The sequence below is a fragment of the Kogia breviceps genome, chromosome 17, assembly GCF_026419965.1.
Source record: "Kogia breviceps isolate mKogBre1 chromosome 17, mKogBre1 haplotype 1, whole genome shotgun sequence".
NCBI lineage: Eukaryota > Metazoa > Chordata > Mammalia > Artiodactyla > Physeteridae > Kogia > Kogia breviceps.
Window position 1 is genome coordinate 43,113,385 of NC_081326.1, and position 13,630 is coordinate 43,127,014.

At 36.7% G+C, this 13,630-nt stretch overlaps 1 protein-coding gene across 8 annotated transcripts in view; it reads left to right on the forward strand.

The window, feature by feature from the left end:
* The window catches only part of VPS13B (vacuolar protein sorting 13 homolog B), a 774,679-nt gene that overhangs the window by 675,786 nt on the left and 85,263 nt on the right, over positions 1-13,630 (forward strand). For all 8 annotated transcript variants that reach the window (XM_067017180.1, XM_067017176.1, XM_067017182.1 and 5 more), the window contains exons 41-43: positions 3,838-4,019; positions 5,119-5,468; positions 10,723-10,884. In XM_067017180.1, the coding sequence (XP_066873281.1) occupies positions 3,838-4,019; positions 5,119-5,468; positions 10,723-10,884 (694 nt within the window). The remainder of the gene's footprint in view (positions 1-3,837; positions 4,020-5,118; positions 5,469-10,722; positions 10,885-13,630) is intronic.

Sequence of the window (13,630 nt, forward strand, 5' to 3'; positions counted from 1 at the left end):
AATCATTTCTTGATTCTGATTATCAAAGAATGCATTTTCATCATTGAAAGAAGCATTTTGGACAAGGTTAATTCCTCTGAATCTGAAACATTCATGAAAATCCCTTTGTGGTAAGCTTAGCACTGCAGAAATGTGGAACCTTTAGGGAATGGAAATTTATGCAGACAGTCAAATTTAGGCAGTTTTTCACCAAGCTTTCGACATTGTAATCACAGATCTTTTGTCCTCACCTTGGATTTTTCAACTTGCCTAATATTTCACAATTGATCTTGCTTTAAATTGTTTGACATTAAGCATTTTTCAGGTAGAAATTGATATTAGTGAAATTAAATTTAAAGAGCTGGTTTAAAAATCAACATAATAAAACACTATTAAGACATTTTTCAAAAAGGACAGTAAATAAATTTCATCCACTTTCTTGAAGGAAAACATCAGTGCTTTGATGATATGTTGACATTTCACATAGAAATAAAAGTGCTACAGTTAGATCCAGTATATTCTGTCATGAGAAATCTAAAACTGGACAAAAACCTGACACATTTATGATTAGAGATTATCTTATAATGAAAACAGTCAAGTCAGATCGTTGTTGGATACCTGCAGAGCTATAGGGGTGACATCCAGGGGTGAATCTTTAAGGATTATGCCTGGACCCCTGCAGTGCCTATGGATCAATCAAGATCTAAACTTACTAAAACACTCCTTGTTTAAAAGAATTGATACCCTTCTATGGGTCACCCAGGACAGTTAATAAGTCCCTTTGGCTAAAATGAAGGTATGGATATGTAAAATTCCTGCCATACTTTCTACTCTTTAGAATATTTCCTCTATTCTAAAAATTTGAATTTCCATTAGGAACTTATTGATATTTGAACTAACTACTGAATCTTTAGTTCTATGTATTACTATTTGAAAGGTTTTGCTCCTTGGAGCCATCTTTACTTTTCCATTTCTGATTATTACACATATCATGAATTTTGTTTTTCCTTTTGATATCTGGATCAGATCGAAGTCCATTGTACTTAATTAAGGAAATGATATAAATGTAGTTGCTACAAGTGTCCCTAGCAGGGTCATTGTTCTCATCTTTATGACTGTTTAGCTCTATCATAGTTAGATATTTTTAATCCTTATGTAAAAGGTAAACATGCATATGCTACTTCTATAGTGTATAGTGATGATCAAATTAAGTTGAATATCAAAAAACTATAAATTTACTGATTCAATATATAAAGCATTTCATGTGCATATACCATATTAATTTTGTGTTTAAGACATTTTAATTTTGATGTAACTCCAATTTTTAAATAAAACTCTAAATTTTAAATTATAGATTAATCTAGTAACATTTTAGTCAGGATTTCAAGATGGAAAGAGTGCTGACCACTTGAATATATATGTTAGGAGTTAATATATAGACCTAAAAATATCTTTTAACCATTGATTTGTACATTTAATTTAGGAAAAGTGAAAAATCAATCAATTTGTTATAAATAAAGATTTTGACACGCACTTATTTGTGATGTCTTAGCAACCTTTTTCAACATGTTACAGAATTTGCTACTCTCAAGAGACAGAAAAGTAAATCTTGGAAAATCTCAAGAGTGTCAAAAATTGCAGTTGGCAGAGAAATTCTTCAGATAAACACCTCAAATTGTGTACTTACTGTTTTAAAACTGATCTCAAAGTACTCTCACCTGGATTTTTAATAATATTTTGACTAACGCTATACCGTATTTATAGCAACTTCTTAAAGTATTATAAGGGAGAGATTTCATATGTGTAAAACACATGTACAACTAATACAGTTTGGCCTTTCTGAATAAATATAAGTTTTAATTTTACCTTGCCAGTGAGATCTTTTTCTAACTTTAATTTTTTAAATTGACGTATAGTTGATTTACCATGTTGTGTTAGTTTCTGGTGTATAACAAAGTGAGTCAGTTATAAAATGTGTATACACACACACACACACACACACACACACACACACACACACATTTTCATATTCTTTTCCAGTATAGGTTATTACAAGATATTGAATATAGATCCCTGTGCTATACAGTAGGACCTTGTCGTTTATCTACTTTAAATGAGATCTTTATTTGTAACTCCACAGATAAATTCCTAGAAAGCTATTTGGATTAGTATACCCATTTATAGAAGTTTTAAAAATACACCTAGCTGCATTTTCATGCATAACATTTCATCAGAAACATAGTGCCCCAGAGTTGTGTTTTCTTTGTATGCAATGGAGTTTTTCTAACATTGCAGTAAATACCACCACATATAAACACCTTGAAGTTAAATACTCAATTAACCTAGCTTTCATTTTCACCAGCCTTTTCACAACCTCTTTCAAAACTCAGCTGAAGATTCACACTCTGCAAATCCCACATGATTCACCCTGTGCCATTCTGACTTCCTCTTGTATTTCCACTCTGGCAGCACTTCCAACTTACCTATTCCTTGATGGTTGTTCTGTTTCATAATGTTTGTAAACGTCTACATATTTTACATCGCCAGTTAGACTAGAAATTCTTTGAAAACCAAGGATTTATTTCTTTAGTTTTTCTTGTCACAGTTCTCCCTAGGATACTATAAACCATTGTTTCTTCTGTAGGCTCCTCATGGATTTGGGAGCCAGGCTACCATAGGTGTAGAGCAAATTTCAGATTTGGAAAGAAGAGGGTGGAAGACGGTAAGGAGGAATAGGGCAGCATCTATTTAGTGATCCACAATTAGCAGAATGCACCTTGGCCGCTCCCAATCCCCAGGTCTCATGCTTCTACTAGCATTGAGGGGAGGCAGCTAGGCTGCATGTTTCCCATGCACACCAACAGCCGCTATATACAAATTTCTTCCCTCCTACAGATGCCTTCACTATTTATTTTAATTGACTTTTACTGGTATAAAATGGTGTTGGGAGGATGGACAAGTAAATAGGGACACATGCAATGTAATTGTCCATGGAACCTTCGTTCTTCTGGACATGGTCATAACGTTTATGGCATCTAATACAGTATGCAGTAGGTATTCAATAAAGAGTGTTGGCTAACTCATATGGGAATATGGATGTGGATGACCTGGAGAAGTAAAACAAAATAAAGATTTATGATGATACTGAAAATATTGGGTTTTTTGAACAGCAGAGTCATACTCTGAATTGTGTTGGTCTTAACTTATGGACAACTTGTTCTCATATTAGTTTAAGTGAAATGTGGATGGAAGAAAATTGGGTTGGAGGTCAACATGGCCTGGGGTTTCAGGAATCCTTCAAAATTTTTCTTTTAGTAACTCATAGAGAATAATCAACAAGAACTTAATTTTTTTAAATTCATTTATTTTATTTATTTATTTTTGGCTGCATTGGGTCTTCATTGCTGCGCACGGGCTTTCTCTAGTTGCGGCGGGTGGGGGCTACTCTTTGTTGCGATGCGCAGGCTTCTCATTGCTGTGGCTTCTCTTGTTGCGGAGCACGGGCTCTAGGCGCGTGGTCTTAGTAGTCACGGCACGTGGGTTCTAGAGCGCAGGCTCAGTAGTTGTGGCACACGGGCTTACTTGCTCTGTGGCATGTGGGATCTTCCCGGACCAGGGCTCAAACCCGTGTCCCCTGCATTGGCAGGCGGATTCTTAACCACTGCACCACCAAGGAAGCCTCAGAACTTATTTTTTCAAAACGACTTGTTTATGTGAGCAAATATGGAAGATTTGATGAGTACATTGACTATAGGATTATGGGAGCTAGCTTTAAAAACCCCTATAGAAAGACATTTCATTTATATGATGTTGGGAAATTTAGGTTATTGAACTTCTTTTATTAATTATCTCCCACAGCTCTGCAAGTGAATCTGGTTCTCAAAGCACTTGTGACCAACTTGTAACTCCAACAGCCCTGGCTGCTTGTACCAGAGTTGACTCCTGTTTTACCCCATGGTTTGTCCCATCTCTTTGCGTTTCCTTCCAGTTTGCTCATCTGGAGTTCCATTTTTGTCATCACCTTGATCAACTAGGCACAGGTACTCTATTTTAGCATCAGAATAACATTCACTTAATACTTATTGTTTTATCCCTGCACAAAACTCCTTCCCTACTGACCACCACTCACATGGTGGAGGAAACTTTTAGAGGCAGCATTCATCTCCTCTAACAGAGAGCACCAGCAAAGTTATTCTGAAGTTGATTTCATATAATAGGTGTCCCCCTTACATTTGAACCATCTTATGGACCTGTTATATAGGGTACCAGTTATATTGAATTGAATATGATTTTGCACACTTCCTAATGAGAATTTTCAAGAAAGTTACAAAAATTGCAGGTTTTACTGTTACTCCAATTATGATCTTTTTGAAAGAAATACATCTGTTTTTTTTCCTATCTTAGGAGCCATTACATGAATGGCATATAGTTTCCAAAAGTACTTGATATTACCTTATCTCGAAAGTACAAATACCTTCTACAAAAGATGGGCAAATTCTCCAATAATTTAAAAGACTAGCATTTTTACAAGTTTATAAGGTAGAAGAATAAGTTTTTCCACACACCAAAAGTGGCCTTTTATAAGTTTGCTCATGTTCATGCATAATTATTCCTAAAAGTCTGTACCAAAACCTTTTCTACTTGATACATTTTGATTCTGGTATTAGGGTTTCAACCTACATGTAATGGAAAAATGAAAAAAATCAGATTAAAACTAAACACAGCTGCTGTTAAGCATCTTGCCTTTTCAGCAAAAATGGAGTTTAACCTGTATTTTCTAACTCTGTTTGGGTCATGTTTTTGGTTTTGAGATTTGGTGGGTAGATACAGAGCACTTCTATGAAATGCTGCTTAAATATTTACCTCCTCTTCATTTTATTTGTTGTCTTTTGTGATCACATTTTTATCTGTGCATGTAACCTTTGGAAAGAGACCTGCTGATTGAACAAAACAGCTCTGTTTGCAAATATCAAATGGTAATTCAAATGTTATATTATCTTCAAGAGAATGTTTGAATTTATTAACCAGCAAATATTGCATTCAGTAACCAAGAAATGAATAATTTAAATGTCATCTCTTTATTTCCGTAAAGTGTTGGCTCATCTCAACTGCTGTTTTCCTTGTTTGTTTTCTCAACAGCTCCACCGCAATACCTACAGCCATTTATTTCTGATAAAAATGTGCCATCTGAACTAGAATACATGATTATTTCCTTCAAAGAACCACACATGTATCTTCGACAATGGAACAATAGTTCTATCTGTCAGGAGATGCAGTTCTCAGCTCAAGCCGACTGTAAACTTCTAGAGTGCAGAAATGTTACAATGCAAAGCATGGTGAAACCCTTCAGCATCTTTGGACAGATTGCAGTTTCCAGCAATGCAGTAGAAAAGCTGATTGACTGCTCTATCAATGTTGATTCAATATTTGTAAACTTTGGGCAACATGTAGTTCATTCTCTAAACACTGCAATACAAGCTTGGCAACAGGTATGTATATTCTAGAACAGTTTACATTTTGTCCGTGTGTGATCTTTTACTAGGCACTTTATGTTATCACTTCTAATAGTAAATTAAGCACAAACAAAAATGTGAGAGAACGAAGAATTTGATGGGCACCATAATACTTGGGGCCTCCTCTGTTCTGGCAAAGTGATGCATGTTATTTTCAAAACCTTTGGAGAACATGGGTTCTCTACACATGCATCAGAGATGATGCCCACATTTTTGTGACTAATGTACCACATCTGTGTGGAAAGTAACACATTCCCAGAAATTTTTTCCAAGTATTATGGCTTTAGTTTGCCAAAGCTCAACTTGGTATGTATCACATTGTCAAAGCAGCCATTGCAGAAATGAAGAACCTGTGTGAGCCTTTCTGATATAAGCAGTTCATATTTTCAAAGAAAAGGCAGTGAGAGGAAATTATGTGAATACAGTATAATCTTAGTCTTTCCCCCATTATCATTCTGCCATTTTGATTCACTAAAACAGCACTCGATAATAGATTTTGTAACCAGCTAACGACTCTTGATAATAATTTTTTACTTTTATCTTTTGTCAGAAATTATCCATATCGAGAAAGAGATAGAATATATGTCTGTTTTGAATGACATATTTAAAATGGGGAACCTGCCCATGTCCACTAGCATGAAAATAATTTCACAGAATATTTGGATAATATTGATAGTATGCTCAGTGATTTAATAACAAATCACCTCTGCTTCCCTTAACTGATTTTCTGTATAATATTGCATTTCAATAAAGCTTGTGTTATTTAAGCTGAGACATTTCCCCATATTTTGTATGTTACAGGTATTTGTGCAGACTAACTCCCCAAGAGAAATGGTCCTTCACTCCGCCCTGACCTCATGTGGGGATGGGGCAGTGGTGGGGGGGAGGGGCTTGAGTTCTAGAATTTTTATGGGAATGAACTCTTTTCTTTATATGCATGAAGACCTATACAAGACTAAGGAATTAATTACCTAACATGGCACTACAATAGCAAAGGGAAAGAAGATAACACATCTGTTTCATATTTTAAAATTCTTTTTTAAGGGCATTCCATGGTTTTCTTGCTGCAGAGGACATGCGTAAAATAAGAGCTAGTGTGATCTAAATCTTTGCAGCTGGTTCGAATAGCGATGTGAAAAAAACCTCCGTGGCTCCAATTTCTGTTTTTTGTCATATTTTGAACAATGCATTTAATAAAAAACAAACCTAGAAAATATAAAAGAGTCATTGATAGAGCATTTAATCCCAGGATATTTTTGTCTTGGTATCAGGACCATTGTAAGAGGACTCATGTGTAGCAACTACTGCAAAATGGCCCTCAAAAATATCAGTTTCCTCCCAGGGTAAAAGTATTCTCTTAGACACAGCTATACATATAAATAAAATACAGTGCATAAATATTTAAATGTTTTAAACCACATCAGAGTGTGAATGACTGACTGGCTAACACAGTGCCTTGAAGGAATATTCTGAGTTTTTTAAAAAATGGAATTGTATATTTGATTAAGTAGAGCCATATGTCACGTAGCATATCGCTGACAGGTACATTCTGTGAATAGTTGGTTCTGATTTATACAGGGATTTGGCAATGTTAACATGAGCCACAAGAGGATATACTTCTGTAATTGTTGCTATAATTTTCTTGTTTCCTCCCATGTCAAGCGTACTTGCCACCAAGTTTTAATGTGGTAGGCATCTCTAACCCTGTGTATTCTAAAGTAAATACAAAAATGCACTACTTTGAAATTACAGGACATTTGACATTGAAATGGACTTATAGAGGGGTTATTAAGTTCATTGTTTCTAAGATGTTCTGAATGTGGTTTATCCCCTTTAGAGGGGAAGCTTAGTTACCCAAGCTTGGATTTTATTATGTATATAATGCTCATATACAGTATAATTATTTCCAGTGAAAAACGTGAACTTAACAAGCTGGATAAGCAATTTGAGTTTTCCACATACTTTTTATCGGATTCGTATCCGAGACAAGTCATTTGTATCCAGGGTGGATGGACCAGACAGTTGAAGCATGAAACAATTTGGCCTTTCACCTTTAGGTCACAAGTTCAAGATTAACAGAAGCCTTCATCAGTGTCTGATTTCTCTGGCTGTAGTTTTTTTTTTTCTCTCTTTTGTAAATGATTAATGTTTTGTGAAACCAGATTAAGGACCCAAAATGCCACTTGCAGTTTGCTTTATATTTCTATGTCACATTCCCACATTTGAACCAAATAGGATTTAAAGGAGATTTTTATTTAAAAATCGAGGTTATGCTCATGTGCCTTATCTTACACCATAATGATACGTCTCTTTAATTACAAATACCTGTATAACACTGCAGCACAAATCTTAAATGTAAATAAGCCATCTCTTAATTAAGAAAGCATTCTGAGGTTGTGCTTTTATATGATATCATATACAATATGTACAAATTTTTTTATAATATACTAGAATTTAAACATTCCAAGAAACGCTTAAACTTATTACAGTTATAATGAACTCCACAGATGAAGGAGCAGTAGAGAAACAGTTCCCTGAGGACTTTGAGTATTCTTTAGAAAAATGTAAACAAGCCCCTTGTGTTCTTTCATTTACATTTTTTCCTAAAACCCTCATCATTTATTAAAGGTCAGTTTTTAGAGATGAGGAAAGTAATATGATTTTTTTTCTACTCAAGCCCCATCTGGTAACTTAACCTCTGTGTAACCAGCAGATTGATCCCAATTCATTATGAAAATTGAATTTCAGTCTCAGGATGTCTATCTAAGTGGGAGTTGGAATCATATCCCTTTCTTCATATTTGTACTGTTGGACCTAACGGAGAGAAAAATGTTTACAAGGAGAGCAGTTTATGTTGATTATATAACGCTAAATGGAAAAATCCCATCAAAACTAATTATACACTGTGACTCCAGTTTAATTAAAGGTTTACAAACCTTTAAATATATAAGATATATAAGATAGGATTAGATAGGATAGACTAGAATAGGAACAGGCAGGACACTCAGAAGTGAAAAATTGCTGGAAAAAAAAATTCCCCAAAATGTTCACAGCAGTTAATCCCTGAGCATAAAATTAGAGACTTTGTTTTTAAAAATCAGTACTTCTTTCTGTATTTTCTAATTGTTATAATGGGAACATATATTACATTTGTAATTTTAAAAGTTAAATTTACTCATGTTTGTTTCATAAGTGTTTATTGAGTACTTATGTGTCAGGCATTATGCTGACTACAGGAGCAAAAGTTGTAAATGACAAAGACCTGGTTCCTGCCCTTATGCAGCACAGAGCTTAATGATGGAGACAACAATGAGCCATAATCATGCAAATAATTACTCTGTCCCAATAGGGATCAGTGCTTTTAAGGCAAAATATATACTGTTGTGTGAGCATAAAATAGAGGGACCTAAGGTAATCCGGGAGGATCTCAGGAGGCTACTTTACTCTGAGGGCATGACCTGAAAACAGGAACCTGAAAGCTGAGTTGGAAGAAATTAGTCAAGCAAGGAGGAAAAGAGGTCCAAGCAGAAGAAAGGCACTGAGGCAGGAAGGAGTTTGACGTTTTGGTTGAATTGAAAGGAAGCCAGTGTGGCGTTGGAGCGGCTGAAAAGGGCTGGTGGAGCTGGGGTCTAGCAGGCAAACGGAGAGTGGTTCAAGATGCAGCAGGGGCCAGATCAGGCAGGACGCCTAAAACCCAGGGGCAGTCCAGTTTTTAAATCATAGCTCATGGTTAAAAGCCACAGCAAAAAGTAATATGGTAGGCGGCAGATAATTAATTATTGGTTATAACTGCTTCAGTCTCACTTAGCCAGAGACTCCTTTTATGATTTGTGTGGTTGTCAGGCAAGGTTCCACTCCATGAGAATAGAGAGGTTTGGTGAGAATAGATGGATTCTTTAGGAGACCCTCAAGGGTATCTAGAAGAATGAGGTATTTCAGGGCCTCTTCACCGACTGCAGCTGTAGAGCTCTGCCTGCCCACTTTGGGGGCCTTCTGGATGATTAGGAGGGGATTGTACCTCCCAAGATAACTGTTGTCATGAGGTTCTAGATCAGGTCTTGGTCCAGGCTGGATTCCAGGTGTATTCATCCATAGACCCCTTGGCTTCAGGCCATGTAGTCACTTAAATTTCTATGCTCATGAGTGGTATATCCCTTTTTACTCTCCCTCCCCTCAGTAAAATGGCAAATGACAGAGTGCAGCATTGTGACATTATTTAGATCCACAACCAGGAAATAGAAGCCAACTGGAGAAGCATCAGTTACATATTACCTCCCATTGTCTGCAGGTTCATTGGCTAGTTAAGATATTTTTCTTGCATTCTCAAGTTAACCATTTATTTAGCTATTCTTTTCATTTACCAAAGGTATGTTTATTATTTTTTAAGCCACAAGCTAACCAAAGTGATAAAAGAGTAAGCACAGAAATGCTCTATCACATTGCCAGTGCTTCAATATAACAGCAACCAGTGGAGATACCATTAAGTTAAGAAGGAGGTACCAACACAGGAATGTATTACTAATTTGCTGAACCTTAGTAGATTAATGGAAGACATTTGCTGATTGATTATTAGCTGAAACAGACACCAACAACTGTTTTTCAACTAACATTTTTTGTCTTGAAAACCGTGGCTTGGCTTATACTGACTCTGAGGTTGATCTGTTTTGTGTGTTCAGCCTCTTAACAATAGCGGGGAAAGTTATGGTTTTATTTACATCTCTCCCTGAGCAGATTTACACACACACATCCACCCTCCCCCTCAGGGGAACTGGGTATGTATTACCTAAATGATCCTTACTTTCTGTAGGGTACAAACTGTGGCTTTGGTAATTGGTCTTGATTGTCAAGTTTAGAAGGCCGGGAACATGGTAATTCTAGCCTGTGGTACTCTGCTTAAAAACGTGCGCTACCCAGTACAGCATTCTTTGTAGCATGTTAATTCATTTAAAAATGTTAAAAGTTTGAAGGATCTCATTGTTCTTTTACTATTCTGTGTGTATGATTTATTTTGCAGGAATATAAATCAAAACATATTCTTGGAACATTTAAGATCTCTTTAAGGTATTTTTTTATGCTTATCCTGGAAGTATAGAATACTTTGTATACCAGAGCTAATGACAACAGATCTTTTAGTATTTCTGTGTTGTAACAATCGCCACTGGGCAGACAGCTGCCAAACATCTTGCAATTAATCTGATGCACATTGGCTTTCGTATTCTTTTTCTTTCAGAATAAATGCCCTGAGGTAGAGGAGTTGGTCTTCAGCCATTTTGTGATCTGTAATGACACACAGGAGACACTGCGGTTTGGCCAGGTGGATACTGATGAAAATATTCTGCTGGCCAGTCTCCATAGTCACCAGTACAGCTGGCGCTCTCACAAATCCCCACAGGTATTTGAGAAACAGCCTTACTAACACAGCAGTTTTTAAGGTTGCGGATTCATTTCTTCTGTATTTGTGTGCCTGTGTCTAGTTATTTCCCTTTCTAAGTCTCCCACGGGGTCACACAGTATGGCTACATCTGACAGAAACCCAGAAATGTTTAGAGGAGGGAGCACAGTGTACCCATGCTCCTCTTGGAGTGGACGTTCTCCTGTTCAGCGTAGGTACTCTTGAGGGAGCCTGGTGTGGCGATTATGAGGTTGAACTCTAGAGCCAGAGTACGTCAGCTTGGATCCTGGCTCTGAATTACCTTGCTTTGCTTTCATGCTTCAGTTTTCTCATATGTAAATTGGGGATAATAATAGTACCTGTTTCATAGGGTCATAAGAACTAAATAAGTTAATATGTACAAGGCACTAAAATAGTGCTTGATATACTATAAACATTGTATGTTGGGTATTATTTTTCATTTGCTTATTCAGATTCTTACTGTGTATATAGTCCGTGCCAGTCATGTCTTAGGCACTGGGAATTCAAAGGCAGAGAAGTCTTAGTCCTTGCCCTCCAATGACAGCTCACTGTCTGTGACAAAATGAGCGCAATGACAGACTATGCCCAAGGGAGCACTGAGAAAAGACATACCAAAGGATGTCTGTTTTCCAAGTAGTATAATTCCATTTTCATGTCACTTTAGATGGGAATAATTAGAGGGATGTGCCCTGCAGGGATAACTGAGGATGAATTAAATGCAAAGATGTTGTCTTAAATGAGTAAAAGAAATCCTAGGAAGTACTCTCAAGAATAATGTATTTCTAAAACTCTGGGTAATAAGGAAACTACTGTCTGCTTATGATTAAAAGAAAGTCATTAGATTAGAGAGTTTTCCCATCTCGTCTATAGACCAGCTTTAGAATATGTTACACCCTCAGCTATTTTTTTTTCAGTAGCTTGATTCTGATTTCTTACTTGCTTTTTCATCATATTACCACACTATTCGTATAAAATTTGGAAAAGTAGATATAGTGCAGTTCTTCTTAAGTCTATTTATTTAATTCTGGTTATTCTAACAGGACATTAAGACATCATATCTCCTTTTCTAATAAACATTCTTACAAAAATGTCTCATATGATATGATATTGCACTTGTATTTTTAGAATGAATGACATTCCCTTATTTTCTTTTTTTAAAAATTTATTTTATTTATTTATTTGTGGCTGCATTTGGGTCTTCTTTGCTGCGCATGGGCTTTCTCTAGTTGCGGCGAGCGGGGACTACTCTTCATTGCAGTGCAGGGGCTTCTCCCTGCTGTGGCTTCCCTTGTTGCAGAGCACGGGCTCTAGGCACGTGGGCTTCAGTAGTTGCAGCACTTGAGCTCAGTAGTTGTGGCTCCCGGGCTCTAGGGCACAGGCTCAGTAGTTGTGGTGCACGGGCTTAGTTGCTCTGCAGCATGTGGGATCTTCCCGGACCAGGGCTCCAACCCGTGTCCCCTGCACTGGCAGGCGGATTCTTAACCACTGCACCACCAGGAAAGCCCATGCCCTTATTTTCTAATCCTCATTTTAAGAAATGTCTGTGTGAGCAAGTTTTTAAGTCGTTTGGTTGTTTACACCTTGTAACATCATTAAAAGACAATTGGTTGGTTGGCTGGGTTGTTTCAAAAATACGTACTTTTTTTTTTTTCTTATTAATTGCAAAAGTAAGAACATAGAGCAGATATATAAACCAAAAAAGGAAAAAGAAAAAGACCATCTATAATTCCAACCACCCAGAGGCAATCCATGTTGTACAGCCTTTTAGAGCTTTGAAAGGCTTCTATGATCATTGCATTCCCAGAAATGAACTAGTAGTGATGGGAAAGAAACCTCTGAGAAGGTGCAGTAATGTGTGATCATATACTGTACCTGTAGCCACTTCACCCATACATACACACATGCTGCAGGCCTTAGCCAATAAAAAGCAAAGCAGAGGAAGCTTACCTCCCTTCAAAGTCATTTCAAGCTGCATAGACTACCATGGCCCTCAGTGACCCTCAAGATTCCCTGGAGACTGGAGCCAGGATGGGAAGGGTGATCGTAAGAACAGAAGGCTTAGGGGTGTGGAGGAACAGTAGTCTTCATGTTATGGATGTACGGCTTCTAGATGGGAAGGACATAAAGAGGAAAAAAGAATGGCTAACCACTGCCACACTATACCTTTCATATTTATACTCTTCTGCACTTGGGTCTTTTTGTATTTATTACTAGTCTTTTTTCATAATATCCCTGTGTGATTTGTATTTTTGTTATGCATATTTTATAGGTAAGGAGACAGAAATGTTAAGCAAGATGGTGGTAGAGATGGGACTCTCAATATAGTGTTATTTCCACAACATTGTCAAACTCTCCTAGGTTTTGGCAGCATGATTCGTCTGTTAGAAGAGCCAAATGGTGAGGTTTTAAGAGAAGGGCTGAGAAATCACTGGTATAATACTCCACATTTAAAGCTAGACTAATATGGGATTCTTGGTACAAGTATGAACCGTTGCAAAGCTTTAAGAACCAAAAACAATAAGAACCTTTTAACGACAAACTGGAAACATAAGACAGGTATCTATCAAACTTTTTTTTCCTCTTTTTAATTTGTAACTGCATCCTCTGGATACAAATTTTAAGATGAGCTACAGTCATTATAATCTTTAGACTGAAATTTAGATCGTATTTGTAAAAGGTGTCTCTTTACTACTGCTACCTATGCTACGTCAAGAAGTGTGTTTTA